Below are 13648 nucleotides of genomic sequence, written 5' to 3' on the forward strand. Positions count from 1 at the left end.
AGCAATGGCATTGGTATCTCCTTCACCCAGCTGTACTTTCTCGGCCCCTTCCCCCACCCCCCACCTTCCTAGAAGTCTTGACTGACCCCTTAGGTGCTACTCTCCTTGCACGTCCAGATGCAGGTGGCTGGGAAGCTAAAGGCAGAGCCCCGGAGTCCACTGGCTGGGGTTGTGGCTACACTGCTGGCTGTCCTCGGGCTGGGCGGCTCCTGCTATGCTGTCTGGAAGATGGTGAGGCAGCAGCGGCCACCACAGGCCCCATAACAGGCCCTAGGGGTAGGTGACTCAGAGGGGGCTGCAATCTCAGGAGCCTACTTCTTTTCTGGGGGTCAATCCCTGCCCTCATGGGAAGCAGGACAGTATAAACCTGACCCTACTCCCCCCGCCCCGCACCTGGGCTCTGTCTGGGGCCTCCAGTTCAGATGTCAGGACCCCTAAGAAAAGGCAAGGATGCATGTTCCAAAGCTAGGCCAAGTGAGGAATAAACACCCTAGGCCCCTTACACAGGAATAGTAAAGAAACCCCCGCAGGGCAGAGTTTGGGGGAGTGGCCTGGAGGTTAGAGTCAGAGGCAAGCCCCCTTCATCCAGTTCCTTTATTGGGGGGAGGGGACCCAGAGTGGGCCATCCACTCCTCAAACCCAGAGCCAAAAGCGGATGGCACAGTCTCTCCAGCCTAGCGCTTGCACCACTGTCCATGGGCAGCTCCTCTGCTTTGCATCCTCAGGCCATGTCAGGTAGATGTGTCCATCTCAGGCACCTCTGTGGACACTTCTGTGGGCACTGCCAGCCGCTGGGGGGGCACATAGGAGCCCATACCCGCTGCCCTCTCGGCCTCTTCCTGACTGTAAGGCTCCACGCTCAGCTGCTTTAGCCTGGGAGAAAGAAAAGTAGGAGTTGGGAGCCGACCAGATGCGAGCCCTGTCTTCCTGACACCCATCCCTCAATCCTCTCCTTACTCCTTCATACCTTTTCTTGTGGTCTTTGGATCGGAAGTGGGTCTTCAAGGTGGCGGAATCGATGAAGTACCTCCTGTAGGGATGGGGGTAAGAGGAGAGTGAGGAGGTGATGCCTCTCAGGTACGCCTATCTCCTGACCCTAGCTCGTTCCCTGACACCAGGCTCCGGGTCTGAAGGGATGGGAGGCCAGCAGACCCACGGGTCCCAAGAGAGGAGACCCCGCGCGCCCCGGGGCCCGAACTCACACCCTCCGCCCATACCGCGGACCCTTTTCCTCCTCAGGCCGGGTCCGGCCAGGACTCACGCGCAGGCCAGACAGCGATGCAGGCCGCCCCCTGGCAGGTCGGGGTCAGGCTCGGCGCCGGGGTCTGGCCGGGGCCGTGCGGAAACCTGGGGCCGCAGCTCGCGGTGAATCTCATCCAGGTCCGGCCGCCGCCGCTTCGCCTTCATCTGGCGGGCCAGGGAGTGCGTTCGGTGCGCGCCCGTCCGGCGGGAACGACCCATGGCCGGTGACAGCGGCGCCAGGACCCAGAGCCGAGCTGCGAGCACACGTGCGGGTGCTTCCGGACTGCTCAGTGACGTCATGCGACACCCGGCAGCACAGCAGGCTCCGCAGACCGCCTCTGATGACGTCACTCGCGCGGGCCGCGCCTTGAGCGCCCCCAGGCGGCCGCTGACGTCAGTGACGGGGTTTCGGGCGGGGTCTGTCGAGGCGTCCTCACCCTTCTGCGTGAGGCCGCCTCTGAGGAGCGGCCGGGTGGTGGCTGCTCTGGGGGTATTCCGGCTAGTTCCGTGGCCCTGCCCCCTCTGCCTGGCCCAGCCTATCTCAGCGCCATCCTCTGACCCTGTCACCCCTTCCTCGTTCCCAGACCTCACACTCCACGGCGGAGGGGGAATGCTTTAAGCATCTCTGGGAGGCACTGAAAAATGCCTGTGATGTGAATCAATTAATAAATGAATGAGAGTGAATCAGCTTGGGATCCTGGTCCCGGAGAGGGCTTCCCAAGATACCTCCAAATCCCTAACAAAGCCCTCACCACTTCTCCCAGCTCCCCAGTTATTCCCTCGGGTCTCCATCGTCTATCCGAGCCCGGCCAGATCTGTGAGGAACAGTGTTCCTCCCAAAGATGACAGTGCTCAGGCGTTCTGCCAGACAGAAGAGGGGTCAGCTCCTCTCACAAGAAGAGGAAGTGCTCATCGAAGGACCTCCCATCTTTGTCCCCTTTCTCTGAGTTCTGGACTCTCAGGCATGGGCTGGCAACAAAGGCAGAGATACAGCCTGGGTGTTGTGTGCTCAGAGTAGGGAGAGGACCAGCGAGCCATTCCCCATTTACCAGAGCCTCGAGCCTTCCAGAGGAGCTCAGCAATAATTCAGGGGCTCCAGCTCTTTGGGATCTATTGCCAGGAAAGAAGGAGGCAGGCACGTGCGTCCCTGGGGAGAGGAATCAGTTTCCAGCCCCGACAAAGCAGTGAAATGTAAGCCGGGGGCACCGCCTGGGGTCCTTGGGAACTTCCTGTTCCAGTTCACAGAGGCTGAGTGGGGACATAGGATGGGGCCCTGCTGAGGGCACAGCTGGTATTGGCTACAGTCACAAGGACTTTGTAAATAGACTTTGTGAATGGAAGAGAATTTTTCTGAAGCCATTCCAAGAGATTAAATTCAAGTACTCCTAGGCCCAGGAAGGAGGCCTCTGTGGAGAGAGATGTCTTCGTTATTCTTGGCCAATATGACAAGGGGCTGAGGCAGCAGAAGCCTACTCTGTCCCACCCCCACCCCAGACCCCTTTGGATCAGGTTCACTTGCTGGGCACCCTGCCAGCTAGGGATGCTGGTGCATCTTTAATGAAGTCACCCGATCCTGGGACAAGTTCTTGGCCTCACCAAGTTCCTGGAGCCAGACCACAGGGTGCCCACTGAGCCACAGCCTTCACATGCCTGTATGCCAGGCCTGTTTCCCCTACAGCCATGAACCAGGCCTTCTGGAAAGCTTACAAGTCCAAAGTGCTACAGACCCTGAGTGGGGAATCTGAGGAGGACCTGGCAGAGGAGGTGGGTACCAACCATGCTTGCTGAGTGGGGCCTGGGCAGAGGGGCAGCATGAGTGTAAGGTACAAAGAAGGGCAAGGGACAGGCTCAGAGAGAGAGAGGGCACATTGGTGCAGAAGCAATTGGCACATTGAGGGATGACAAATGGCATGGTGCAGTGTCAGAAAGCCAGGACATTCAAGAACACTGAGGAAGACAAGAAGACCTGAGGGCACCAGAGGAGTGGTTGCTGTCTCCAGAGATCTCAAGGGCTGCCACATGGAAGAGATCCTTCTAGGACCAGTGTGCAGTAGCCACACGTGGTACACTTAGCTCAACACAACTTTTTAATGGGCAGAGCTGAGCAGAAGCAGGATGGCTTGCCTTGAGAGGAAGTGAGCTCCCTAGTATTCAAAGTAGAGGACGTGGCCCTTGTACTCTGAGGGTCACTGTAGCACCATCAGATCAGAGCCATCCTTGGACCGTGTTTGTCCTGACATCAAAAGGATTGAAAAGGCTCTGAAACAGCCTTAGGTCTGGAGGCCGTGATAAGTGGCAGTTGTGCAAATAGATGCGGCAGGGGCAGGAAGTCCTTCTGTGGCGTGTGTGTGAATAAGTGTGTCTAGACAGGTGGGTGTCCAGGGCCGGGCTTGTGTAGACGTACTTGTGGGTCAGTATTAGGACTGTGGAATCTCCGTGAAGGTGTGTGTGCAGCTGTGAGCTGGGTATAGGTGTTTTCAGGTGTGTACATTTTGGGCGGGAGTCTATGCCAGCATACCTCTGTGCAGGCATTTGCAGGTGTTATGTTTGTATGGTGCATGTGTTTGGGTGTGTACACATCTGTCTCTTGGTGTCTGTGGATGTGTCAAGAGGTTTTGTGTGCCATGGGTGGGCCTCTGTGCAGCTGTCTGCAGTTGTGTAAGTGCACAGGTGTGAATGGTATGTGTCTGTGTCCTTGTGTAGTTTCCTCATAGTATGAACCTCGATGTACAGGTGAAGAGCAGTAGCCATGGGGAGGCATGGTCATGTACAGGTGTGTGCCTACATCAGCGTGCATGCCCTGGTCCACATGTTATTGGGTGTATCTGGAGGTGTCTGTGGGTGGGCAGGTATGTGTGCTTAAGGCCATCTGCAGGGATTTACTATGTGGGTGATGGATGTGGCTAGTAGCTTTGTGTAGAGGAATACCTGTATGCGTTTGTGGAGAGTGCAAGGGGACTAGATATGTGCTTAGTTCTGTGGGGTTTGGGGTGCCTGGTCTGTATGTACCAGGCTAGCAGTAGGAGAGGGAGGTCCCATTCCTCTGGGGTCTCTCTCATGCTGGGTGGGGGTCTTGTGTCCCAGAGGGAGAACCCAGCCTTAGTGGAGTCTGAGACAGCGGAACCCACTGAAGAGGCCTTCAGTCCCATGTCACAGCTGGCCCGCCGGGTAAGTTCTCCCTTCTTCCACCCCAGCCCTGGGAAGCGTGGCAGAGGCAGCTGGGGGTGCTGGGGCCCCTCTCTCACTCCAAGCCCCTCCCTCACAGGTTCAGGGGGTCGGGGTAAAAGGTTGGCTGACAATGTCATCTCTGTTTAACAAAGAAGATGAGGACAAACTGCTACCACCGGAGCCCTGTGCTGACCAGTATGTATGTGTGTGTGTGGAGGGTTCTGGGATGGGCCTGGGGTCCCCCTTCTCCCATGTCCTTTCCATCTGGTCTATTTGTCTGTCTTTCTGACCACAGAGAGTTAGGGAGGGCCAGCCCCCGGGCTGTTTCTGTTTCTCTCAGCAGGAAAGAGGCCAAATCAGCATATCTGGGAGATTATGTTAGATCTCAGGAGGAATTTACCAGCTGTTGGGATTGAGGTGCTAGAAGGTATTATGGGCTCTCTCTCCCCATCCATGAGGGAGGGGTCATCTCCCTAGAATCAGGGAACCAGGGAGCCCAGGAGAGAACCCTTAGGTGTCTGGAACAGAGGGTGGTCCAGATCAGTGGCTCCCAAATATTGGTCTAAATCCTCACCCTCCCAGGGAGCTTGTGACAAACACACATTTCCAGACTCTCCTTCAAAGACTCTAATTCAGCAGGTGTGGGCTGAGACGTGGGCTCGATATTTTCAGCAAGCACCCTCCAGACCCAAGGCACAGTAGTTTAGGACACTGTCTTAGAAGGTCTTTGATGCTGGGGGATTGGCGGGTGGGACCCAGGACCTCAGTTTTCCTCCTAGCTCTATCTCTGGCACACACTCCATCTCTGCCCTTTCCTCCAGCCTAGTCACATCCCCTTTTTGACACTCCCCTGTTTCCTTCTCCCCAAGGGCCCCCCTGACCCATCCAGATCCTGCCCCAGCGTTTCCTTTCTCTCTCCCGGCGTCCATTGCCCGCTCCCTCCCAGCTCTCCAAGGACTCTCCCTCAGCCCTAAGGCTCCCACCTCAAACCTCCTACCTCAAGCCTCCTCACCGCTCCTTGATTGCCGTTCTCCCCACATCTTCCTGCTTCCTCCCCAGTGCCCCCCTTCCCTAAGCCTCTGATCCAGGCCCTCCTTCTTCCCTCGGGGTCACTCCACCGTTCTTCCGAGTGTTCCCCCATTTTTCTGGTCCCCCTAGTCCTCCATCCCAGAACCTGATCCCCGTCCGTGCTCCGCCTCTTTCCCCAGGGCTCCACGCTTGCCTTCTCTTCCGGACCCCCGCCTCCAGAGCCTGACCCCGCCCCCTCCGCGGGTCTATCCCCCCCCCCCACCCTCGGTGTCCTACTCCTCCCACGCATCCTTGGGCCCCGCCCCTTTCAGGGCTTCTCCCCCAGATTCCCGACCTGGCGTCTCAGGCTTCCCTCCTCTGGCCTCATCCTTCTCTCCGAGTCCCTTCCCTGACCCCAGCTCTCTCCCCAGGGATCCTGATCCCGGCCCCCTCTTCCCAGATCCCTCACCTAATCCCCTGCCCCACCCCAGCCCCCTTTCCCAGTGCCTCAGAGCCCTCACGTTGCCTCCAGGGCCGGCCCTGCCCCCTCTCTCCCGGGCCCCTCTGGTCACCTGACCTCGCCTTGACTCCCCTGGCCCTACTACTGGTCCCTTGGCCCCGCCTCCTCTCCTTCGTCCTCTCTGGGGCCTCTCGGCCGGCCCTTGACCTCGCCACTCTCCCGCAGCCCGCTGGCTGCGCGGCCCTCCTCGCAGGCTGCGGCGGCGGTGGAGGCGGAGCCGCGCGGGCCCGGCTTTTGGGACGCGTTCGCCAGCAGGTGGCAGCAGCAGCAGGCCGCGGCGGCGTCCATGCTGCGCGGCGCCGAACCCACCCCGGAGCCGGACCCCGAAGCTGCGAACGAGGCCGCGGAGGAGGCCACCGAACGCCCCGAGTCGCCGGAGGCCGACGCTGCGACCGGCTTCAAGTGGGGCTTCCTCACCCACAAACTGGCCGAGATGAGGGTGAAGGCTGCGCCCAAGGGCGACTAGCATGCCGGCTGAACTGCGTGCCCGCTCCTCCCCTCCGCTCATAAAAACCCTGGCCCGACACCCCGTGTGACCGCGTGCTTTTGTGTGGACAGCGGGGAAGACTGCTTTTGGGTGGGCATACTCAGGGCGGGGCCCATCTGGAGGGGTCCTCCCTCCCTTCCCCCACAAACGTACAGGGAGACAGTGACCAGAGACAGCCCGGGTGTCAGGATAGACTGTTAGATGTAAGGTGCAACTTTCCACACACCTGGCGAACCCCAGAGGACTGGCCCCGTCGTCCTGTCCAGCCTCTTTTAATTCGACAGACGTTGCCTGGGGTCCTGCCGCTTGCGCCGTCGGTGTACTAGGGGAAGGGCAGAGACTAACGAGAGAACTCAGACTACCAGCAGGTCCCACACAAGGCGACAAGCTGAGGCACAAAAATAGGGCTGTATTTGGGGGCTCAGAGGAGGTGAGCCCGACTGGGGAATTCGGGAATTCCTGAGGGAGAATGAATGTGCATAATCTTAGAAAGATGAGTGGAGAGAAAAGGGAAGGTAACCCAGGCTAGGGAGGAGGACCGTGAACAGACTTAAAGGTGCGATGATGTGAGGACGACAGGTGGCCTTGTGTGTCTTTGAGGGAAAGGAAGAGAGTGGCAGGATGTGAGGGTGTGGGTTGGTATATGTGCTGCCGAAGCGAGCACTGAGGGTACGGATGGGCAAAATCCTGGTTTGAAGGGTCCCTTCTTTTACTGTCCTCAATTCTGGGTCCTCCATGTCTCAGGCCCTTCATACCTAGTAACCAAAAGGGGGCAGCAAATCTCCAGGAATGGGGGCCTTTTAGGGACCAGTGGACCCTAATTTCTGGAGCAGATCTCTACCCGAACTCCCCAAACGCGCTATTCCGGACCGCCAGCTCTGGTTTGGACCGACCTGGGGGTCGATGGAGGAGATGATCATAATAATGAGAGTACTAATTTGATAGTGGTCCTAGCAGCTATTGGTTATTGAGCACTCGTTATATGCTGGACACTTTTGCCATGCGCTTTACGACCATTTCAAAAATACTTTGATCGCCGAGAGGTGCAGCTGCGGTCCCGAGAGGTTGAGTGCTTGCCCAGGGTCACAGCCTGAAACCACACTCCAAAACCCTCGCGTGTAACCACGCAAACCCGCCTCGCCCCCTTCCTCAACTTCTCTCTAATCCAACCTCACGACTCCTTTAAATAAAGTTTTGGCTTTATTCAGCAGATTCTTTGATCTCCCACCCCAGTCTTCGATCCCCAGACCCGGCCTCCACAGGGGCCACGAGGCGGCCACCTCCCCTTCCGCGTTCTGCGGTGAGAAGGGCCTCCGAGATTTTGTCCCATACCCCCACGGTTCACTTCGGGAAGCCGCGATCCAGAGTGAAGGGCTTGCCTAAAGGCACCTTGCGCTTCAAAGGCGGGGTATCCCTGCGTGTGCCCAGGTCCAGTCCCGCGCTCACCCCTTGCCCCTTCCCGGACCCCGGACTCCCCGGGACCCCGCTCCGGAGCGGCCGATGTCACACTTCGGACTCGCGGGGCGGGCCGCGGGCGCGCTGGCAGCCATACAACCACTGGATGACGCGCGCGTTGCGCTCCACCACCGACACAGGCGGGCGCCCATCCCGCGCCGAGCCCGCCGCTTCCGAGCCCCCGCCGCCGCCGTCCGCACCGTTCGGGCGATCCGTGCCGCCGTCGCTGGACGTCCAGTCGCTGGTGTCCCCGGATCCGGGCGGCAGCGACGATCCAGGCTGGGGGCTGGCGTCGGCCCCCCAACTCTGCGGAGAGAAGCGCTCGGCGCCCAGCACCTCCACCAGCGCGCGCTCCAGGCCGCAGTAGTTGAAGAAACGCTCCTTCTCCGATAGGGGCAGCGAGCACGTGGGGCACAGCGCCCTCTTTCCCGCCGCTTCTGGGGCATCTTGGGGCGCAGACCAACCCCCAGGAGCCGCAGGTCTTTCCAGTGGGGCCGGGCTGCTCGAGGCGGCGTCTCGGGGGGCTCCTAGGAAGAGGCGCCGCACCAGCCCCTGGCCCTTGGCGTTCTCTTTGTTCACAGAAGCCTTGCAGTCCCGCTTCTGGCGATAGAAGATGAGAGAGTCAGGCCTTGGCAGTCGCCTGCCGCTGCCTCGGCGGGCGGGTCTGGGCGTCCGGGGCGATTCAGAGGGCCCCAGCTCATTGCAGGGGTGCGGCGTAAGCGGCCCGGGACCCCCGCGCAGAGCTGGCTCCTGGCGTCGCGCTATCACCTGATGCGTCTTGACATACTTGGCTTTGTCGGCCTCTAGCCTCTCCACTGCGCTGGGGGTCCGTCCCCTGGACGGGGTGGAGGGAGAGGCCTGGAGCATCTTAGCAGAGTTGGTCAGGACAGTGCCCCATAAGCCACTGGAGGTAGGCAGCTAGTTGAGGAGTGGAGAGCAATTGGCTGGAGCTCCCTGGGGCCTGCAGGGAAAGAGGAATGGTCAGGGGGAGAGTAGGAGATGTCCCTGCCCCTCTCATGCAGGCATTCCTGGGAATAGGATCAGCCAGCCACCCCTCCCCCATCCAAGTCAGCCGGTACCATGCCCTTCCCCTCATCCCTCAAAGACATTCAACAGGGGCTCCCTGGCCACCCAGAAACGTATGCTCCTTTGAGGGTGCCACAATCTGGCCAAAGGGCCATGCCAAGTAGGCATCAGAGAGCAGGGGACTTGGAAAAGGAAATGGGGCTGGTCCCGGCCCGATTCCCGACAGTGGCCTCAACCGGAAAAAATACCTCTTCCCAACCCAGCAACTTTGAGTCCAAGACAAGGAGGCTTCCCAGCCACAGGCTGGCTCCAGCAGGGCCCACCCTTCCCGCCCCCAAGCACAGAGGTCAGGGATATAACCACAGGGTAGGAGCCTCCAGTAATTGCAGCCAACTGCCCTGCCCATGCCCAGCAGGGCCATCAGGGAAGGAGAGGGAGGTGGTCACCAGGTCACGTCAGCCAGCTGCCCGCCACCCCCCTCTGTGCCCCTGCCAAGGGAATTCCAGATTGCCCACTGTCAACATCACCTTGTCTGCTTCTGCTTTTCCATTTCATAGAAGAGAAAACTGGCCCAGAGAGGAGGGGGCCTGCCCAGGGCTTACTGAGAGTTAGGGGCCTGGACTGGAACCCGGGTTTCTTGCCTTGCAGGCCAGAACTAGTTCACATTGGATCTCTTGCTTGCCTATCAGAACTTTCTCTGGTGTTTTGCCTCTATTCCTGCTGCTATAAAACCAAGCAATTTCCATTAGAGATGGGCCCCTTGCCTCACTAAAAAGTTCCTTCCACTAATTCTTCCTGGTAACCTACACTCCTAGAAATCTGCCCTCAGGGTCCCTGCCCCCTTCTCATCCTAAGACCCTGTGACCCTTCTCCTCCACCTCCCTTCTGCTGGGGAAGGGGGCCAGGAGGGGTTGTAAATCAAGAGCTGACAGTTCCCTTGGCAGTAACAGGATGGGCCACCCACATGGCTCAGCATGCCCCACCCACCCCTTTCCCCTTCTCCCCCCATCCTCTATTCAGCTGAGAGTGACACATCAGTTCTGGGGGCTGCAGGGACCTCGGAGACTTCGGATCTGGAGGCAACAAAGGAACAGAATTTTCTAGGAATGGGGTCAGGGAAGCCCCGATGATGAGGGCTTGGGGCAGAGACCTTGCCAACTTACCTACCCCAGTGCAACCAGTTCAGCTTTAGACACACACACACACACACACACACACACACACATGCATACCCCTCCATCTAGTGTCTAGTAAGTCAGCCTGGAGGTAGTTGGTCACTGGGAGCCCAGGCATTACGGAGAGCCTGGCAGTGCCCTCCTTCCTGGCTCCCAATGACTAGACCAGGTGATGGGTCAGATTCCAAGGTCCCAGGAGGGCACTGTGCTTGTCTGACCTCATGAGTACCCTCCCGTCCCCTCCTCCTCTTCTCAGTCATGAGCAGTGAGACTATAAAAAGTCCCTAAACACAGGGACCAAAATAGTCTGCCATCCACTGCCTCTTCCTTGCCTTCTCGGCTGGCCTTGATGCCTAACCACAGACGTTGCACCCTAGAAGCCTGGCAGACATCCTTGTACCCTCCATCCTCCCCTTGCCACCCCTTCTCCCAGTCCTGGGGTCAGTGGTCCAAACTGTGGCTAAGGCTTTGGCTCTGGACTGGGCTGGGGGACTGTGCTTACTGGCTTGGTGTCAGCTCCCTGCCCTTTTGTCCCTGGGTGCCCTCCCACCCCAGCCCTGGGCTCAGGATGTACTCACCTCTGTGTGGAGAGGCTGAATGCAGGGGTCCCGGGGCAGGGCCAGACTAAGGGCAGGAGGGACAGCAGGGACTGGAAGTAACTTTGGTGGCAGCCAAACCTCACTCTCCACAGGAAAAGCTGTGAGAGCCTCCACCCCCCAGATTAACCCTCACCTTCCTGACCCGGAGCCCGGCCTCCGTTAACTCCTTCCTGGTCAGTCTCAGCGCTGGCGAGGACCTACGCACCAGGTCCAGCTCCTCTACCTTACAGATGGTCACACAGGCCCTGACAGGCTAAGTGATTTGCATGGAGGCACAGTGAGCTTGGGGCACAGCCAGGACCCCAAACGAGGTCTCCTGTTTCCCAGGTTTCCTCCAGAGGCTTGGGGTGAAGATGTGCTCTCCCCGGGGTCAGCCCCCTCTGCTGGGCCTGGGCGACTCCTCTTGGTTCCACTGGGAGGGCAGAGCAGGGGCTTGGCTGCGGTGCTTTTTTTCCCTCTAGGGCAGGTTTAGACCTGTCGTGGTCTGGGTGTGTGGATGGTGTCAAGCCTCTTCTCCCTAGGGGTGAGGCCAGGAATCTGCAGCCTAAGGGTGGGTGGGGGCAGTGGTGCTGCAGATGTGCAGGGTGAGCCTGCCCCAGCATGTCTCGGCACGAGGGTCACCCGGGAGCCCATTGGAGGTGCCTTTGCCCGACGTCCTCTGACGGCAAATGGGATTGGCTGCGAAGAGGATGATGAAGGAACGATTCTGGGACCCAGCCTGGGTCCTCTGGCCTCCTTCCTCGTCTGCTCCAACTTGGGGGCTTCTAGAGCTGGCACAGCATTTTTTGGATACCTCATGTCTCATGGGGGAGCCCTGGCCCCACAGGGCTGGCATTGGGAGCACTCCTCCCCGCTGCTCAGCAGGTAAACTCTGCAGCATCCAGAGCTCAAAGGCCAATGCCCCTGCCAAGGGGTCCCTGCCCCCCGACTAGCTGGCCACTTCCACAAATCCCTTCCCCTCCCTTCTAGCAGTTTTTAACGTTTGCAAAGCACATTCACATCTGTGCTTTCAGATCTCCTTTGTCCCTCCCAAGGACCCTGGACAGGGGGCCCAGCAGGGGTGACCCTCCCCCTCGATGGGTAAGGAAACAGAATCAGACAGGGGAAGACTTGCCACAGTCCGACTCCAAATCCGCTCTTTCCCCTGCACCGTTTGCCTGTCGAGTAAGATAACGAGTTTGAAAATCAGAAGGCCTGTCTCCTGGTAAGAGATTTTTATTACCTAGTTAAACGGAACATTTTTTTTTCCCATGATAGTTCCCTCTTGTGTTGTTACAGCACTTTACAAAACGCTTTCATGTATATTATCACAATTCGTCCCCAGGATGACCTTTGGGGACTAGGTTTTATTATTTTCCCCATTTGACAGCTGAAGAGACTGAGGCTCAGAGAGGTGAAATGACTGACCCAAGCTCACACAATTAGGAACAAGAGCTAACTTTTATTGAGAGACTGATAGATGCAAAGTGCTGTTCTGAGTACTCTACACAATGAGTAGTACTTTTAATCCTCAAACAATGCAATGAAATAGGTACTTTCATTCTCCTAATTTTTTAGATGAAGATTGGGGGTGCAGGCCGGTAGGCCTGAGATCTGGTCACGAAGGGGTTAAGCACAGAGGCTGGGCAGGGCCCAGCTGGGATGCTGTCAATGGCAGGAAACCTGGCCTGTGAAGGAGGGGGAGGATGGGGCTGTTGTGTCTGACTCTTCATACAACCCCCATCCCTTTGGTCTTAAAGGAGCATCCAGGTTGAGTGGAAGGACAGGCAGGGGCCCCCTTCTCGGCTCTTTTCTAGGGACCAAGGACAGATGCTGGGCCACAGAAAAAGTGGATTCAGAGTGGAACGCAGGTGCTGGCCTGCGGCACCCCTGCTCTGATGAGAGTGACTAGAAGTGACCCCACCTCCCCGAAGGAGCAGCGCTGGGTCAGAGGGGGGAGACACAGCCCCAGCCTCCAGCCCTGGGAGCCCCCAAGTCAGAGGGGAGAGACACAGCTCTGCCCTTAGGAGTCTGAAGTGGGGGGTGGCCAAGAGCCTTCCTCTCAGGAGCTCCCAGTCTGAAGGGTGACAGTACCCTGTCCCACGATGCCAATGGACACAGACCCCTACCATACCGGCAGAGAAGGTCAGGGAGGAGAGGTCAAATGGGATTGGCTTTCTGGGTGAGAGCGCCCTGAAAGAGCCAGCAGGAGCTGGGGGAGGTAATGAAGTGGGGCTACAGGGGCCTGCCCCGCCTGTCTCTCGGCCACACTTGCTGTGAACCGGATCATCTGTCTTTCTGGTCATGTCCCCAGGGAGATCTTTAAAGTGGTTCTTTCCGGCCTCAGAACCAGGACCTCAGGCAGGGGGGAGGCTAAATCTGAGAGACGTTTCCTTCCTATTTCTGAGCTCATTCCCGGATCACCTTGAGGATCGATCGGAATGGGCCTGAGTCAGAACCAGCTCCTTCCAGGAGACAGTGGTGGGAGGATGGGGGAACAGCTCTGGTCAGTGTCCGGAATAATGAGACGGGTCAAGGAGGCCCTTCACATCCAGACTCAGACTGCAGACCATGTTGTCACAGAGGAAAAATGTGTCACCCCCCCTTACCAGTCAGCTACAACCCCACCACCACAGCCAGCCACACCTTGCCCCACCTTTGATTCTAGTCCTGGTCTACCACTCGCTGGCTGTGTGGCCTCGAGCAAGAACATAACCTCTCTGAGGTTCCTTCTGTATAAAATGGGAATGATATGACCCAGCTCTTGTGTGGCAGAAAGATGTGCTGGCTGAGAAAGCGCTGGTCCCCCAAGGTGCTCATACATGCTAGATGAATCTACCTCTTGGCTCTCACCCTCCACCAACACCTTCCTGACACCTCTACCCGAAATCTTTTTTCTTTCTAATCCCACAGTTTTACTCTCAGCTGCCGTCAACAAGTCATTTTGAACTCTGCTCTGTGCCATGGGGTCAGCAGATGGTCAGACTTG

At 58.3% G+C, this 13648-nt stretch overlaps 3 protein-coding genes across 4 annotated transcripts; 1 reads left to right on the forward strand and 2 right to left on the reverse strand.

The window, feature by feature from the left end:
- Positions 1 to 576: 576 nt before the first annotated feature.
- Positions 577 to 1675, reverse strand: ZNF593 (zinc finger protein 593). Its single transcript, XM_046660207.1, has 3 exons — positions 1262 to 1675; positions 968 to 1030; positions 577 to 873 (listed from the first exon to the last, which is right to left on the reverse strand). Exons 1-3 carry the CDS (start codon positions 1540 to 1542, stop codon positions 732 to 734), a joined length of 486 nt encoding a protein of 161 aa, XP_046516163.1. The 5' UTR covers positions 1543 to 1675; the 3' UTR covers positions 577 to 731.
- A 509-nt stretch (positions 1676 to 2184) lies between these two features.
- Positions 2185 to 6446, forward strand: C5H1orf232 (chromosome 5 C1orf232 homolog). The gene is made up of 4 exons (XM_046660206.1): positions 2185 to 3006; positions 4327 to 4410; positions 4508 to 4605; positions 6104 to 6446. The coding sequence occupies exons 1-4, from the start codon at positions 2923 to 2925 to the stop codon at positions 6402 to 6404; spliced, it is 567 nt and encodes a 188-aa protein (XP_046516162.1). The 5' UTR covers positions 2185 to 2922; the 3' UTR covers positions 6405 to 6446.
- A 1196-nt stretch (positions 6447 to 7642) lies between these two features.
- Positions 7643 to 10756, reverse strand: FAM110D (family with sequence similarity 110 member D). 2 transcript variants are annotated; one of them, XM_046662741.1, is made up of 2 exons: positions 10660 to 10756; positions 7643 to 8841 (listed from the first exon to the last, which is right to left on the reverse strand). In XM_046662741.1, the coding sequence occupies exon 2, from the start codon at positions 8745 to 8747 to the stop codon at positions 7929 to 7931; it is 819 nt and encodes a 272-aa protein (XP_046518697.1). In that variant the 5' UTR covers positions 8748 to 8841; positions 10660 to 10756; the 3' UTR covers positions 7643 to 7928. The 2 variants fall into 2 exon arrangements, with proteins under 2 accessions (XP_046518697.1, XP_046518698.1); XM_046662742.1 differs by lacking the exon at positions 10660 to 10756 and adding an exon at positions 8960 to 9049.
- Between the last annotated feature and the right edge of the window lie 2892 nt (positions 10757 to 13648).

The sequence above is a fragment of the Equus quagga genome, chromosome 5 (genome assembly GCF_021613505.1).
Source record: "Equus quagga isolate Etosha38 chromosome 5, UCLA_HA_Equagga_1.0, whole genome shotgun sequence".
Classification (NCBI taxonomy): domain Eukaryota; kingdom Metazoa; phylum Chordata; class Mammalia; order Perissodactyla; family Equidae; genus Equus; species Equus quagga.

What these genes read in the sequence shown, in the direction of transcription:
- ZNF593 (XM_046660207.1), bottom strand. Translation starts at nt 1,542, where the DNA reads ATGACGTCACTGAGCAGTCCGGAAGCACCCGCACGTGTGCTCGCAGCT. An exon ending in CATCGCTGTCTGGCCTGCGC is followed by an intron (nt 1,031 to 1,261) that starts GTGAGTCCTGGC and finishes CCATCCCTACAG; the next exon opens with GAGGTACTTCATCGATTCCG. An exon ending in TCCAAAGACCACAAGAAAAG is followed by an intron (nt 874 to 967) that starts GTATGAAGGAGT and finishes TCTTTCTCCCAG; the next exon opens with GCTAAAGCAGCTGAGCGTGG.
- FAM110D (XM_046662741.1), bottom strand. Translation starts at nt 8,747, where the DNA reads ATGCTCCAGGCCTCTCCCTCCACCCCGTCCAGGGGACGGACCCCCAGC.
- C5H1orf232 (XM_046660206.1), top strand. Translation starts at nt 2,923, where the DNA reads ATGAACCAGGCCTTCTGGAAAGCTTACAAGTCCAAAGTGCTACAGACC. An exon ending in AGGAGGACCTGGCAGAGGAG is followed by an intron (nt 3,007 to 4,326) that starts GTGGGTACCAAC and finishes CTTGTGTCCCAG; the next exon opens with AGGGAGAACCCAGCCTTAGT. An exon ending in CCGGAGCCCTGTGCTGACCA is followed by an intron (nt 4,606 to 6,103) that starts GTATGTATGTGT and finishes ACTCTCCCGCAG; the next exon opens with CCCGCTGGCTGCGCGGCCCT.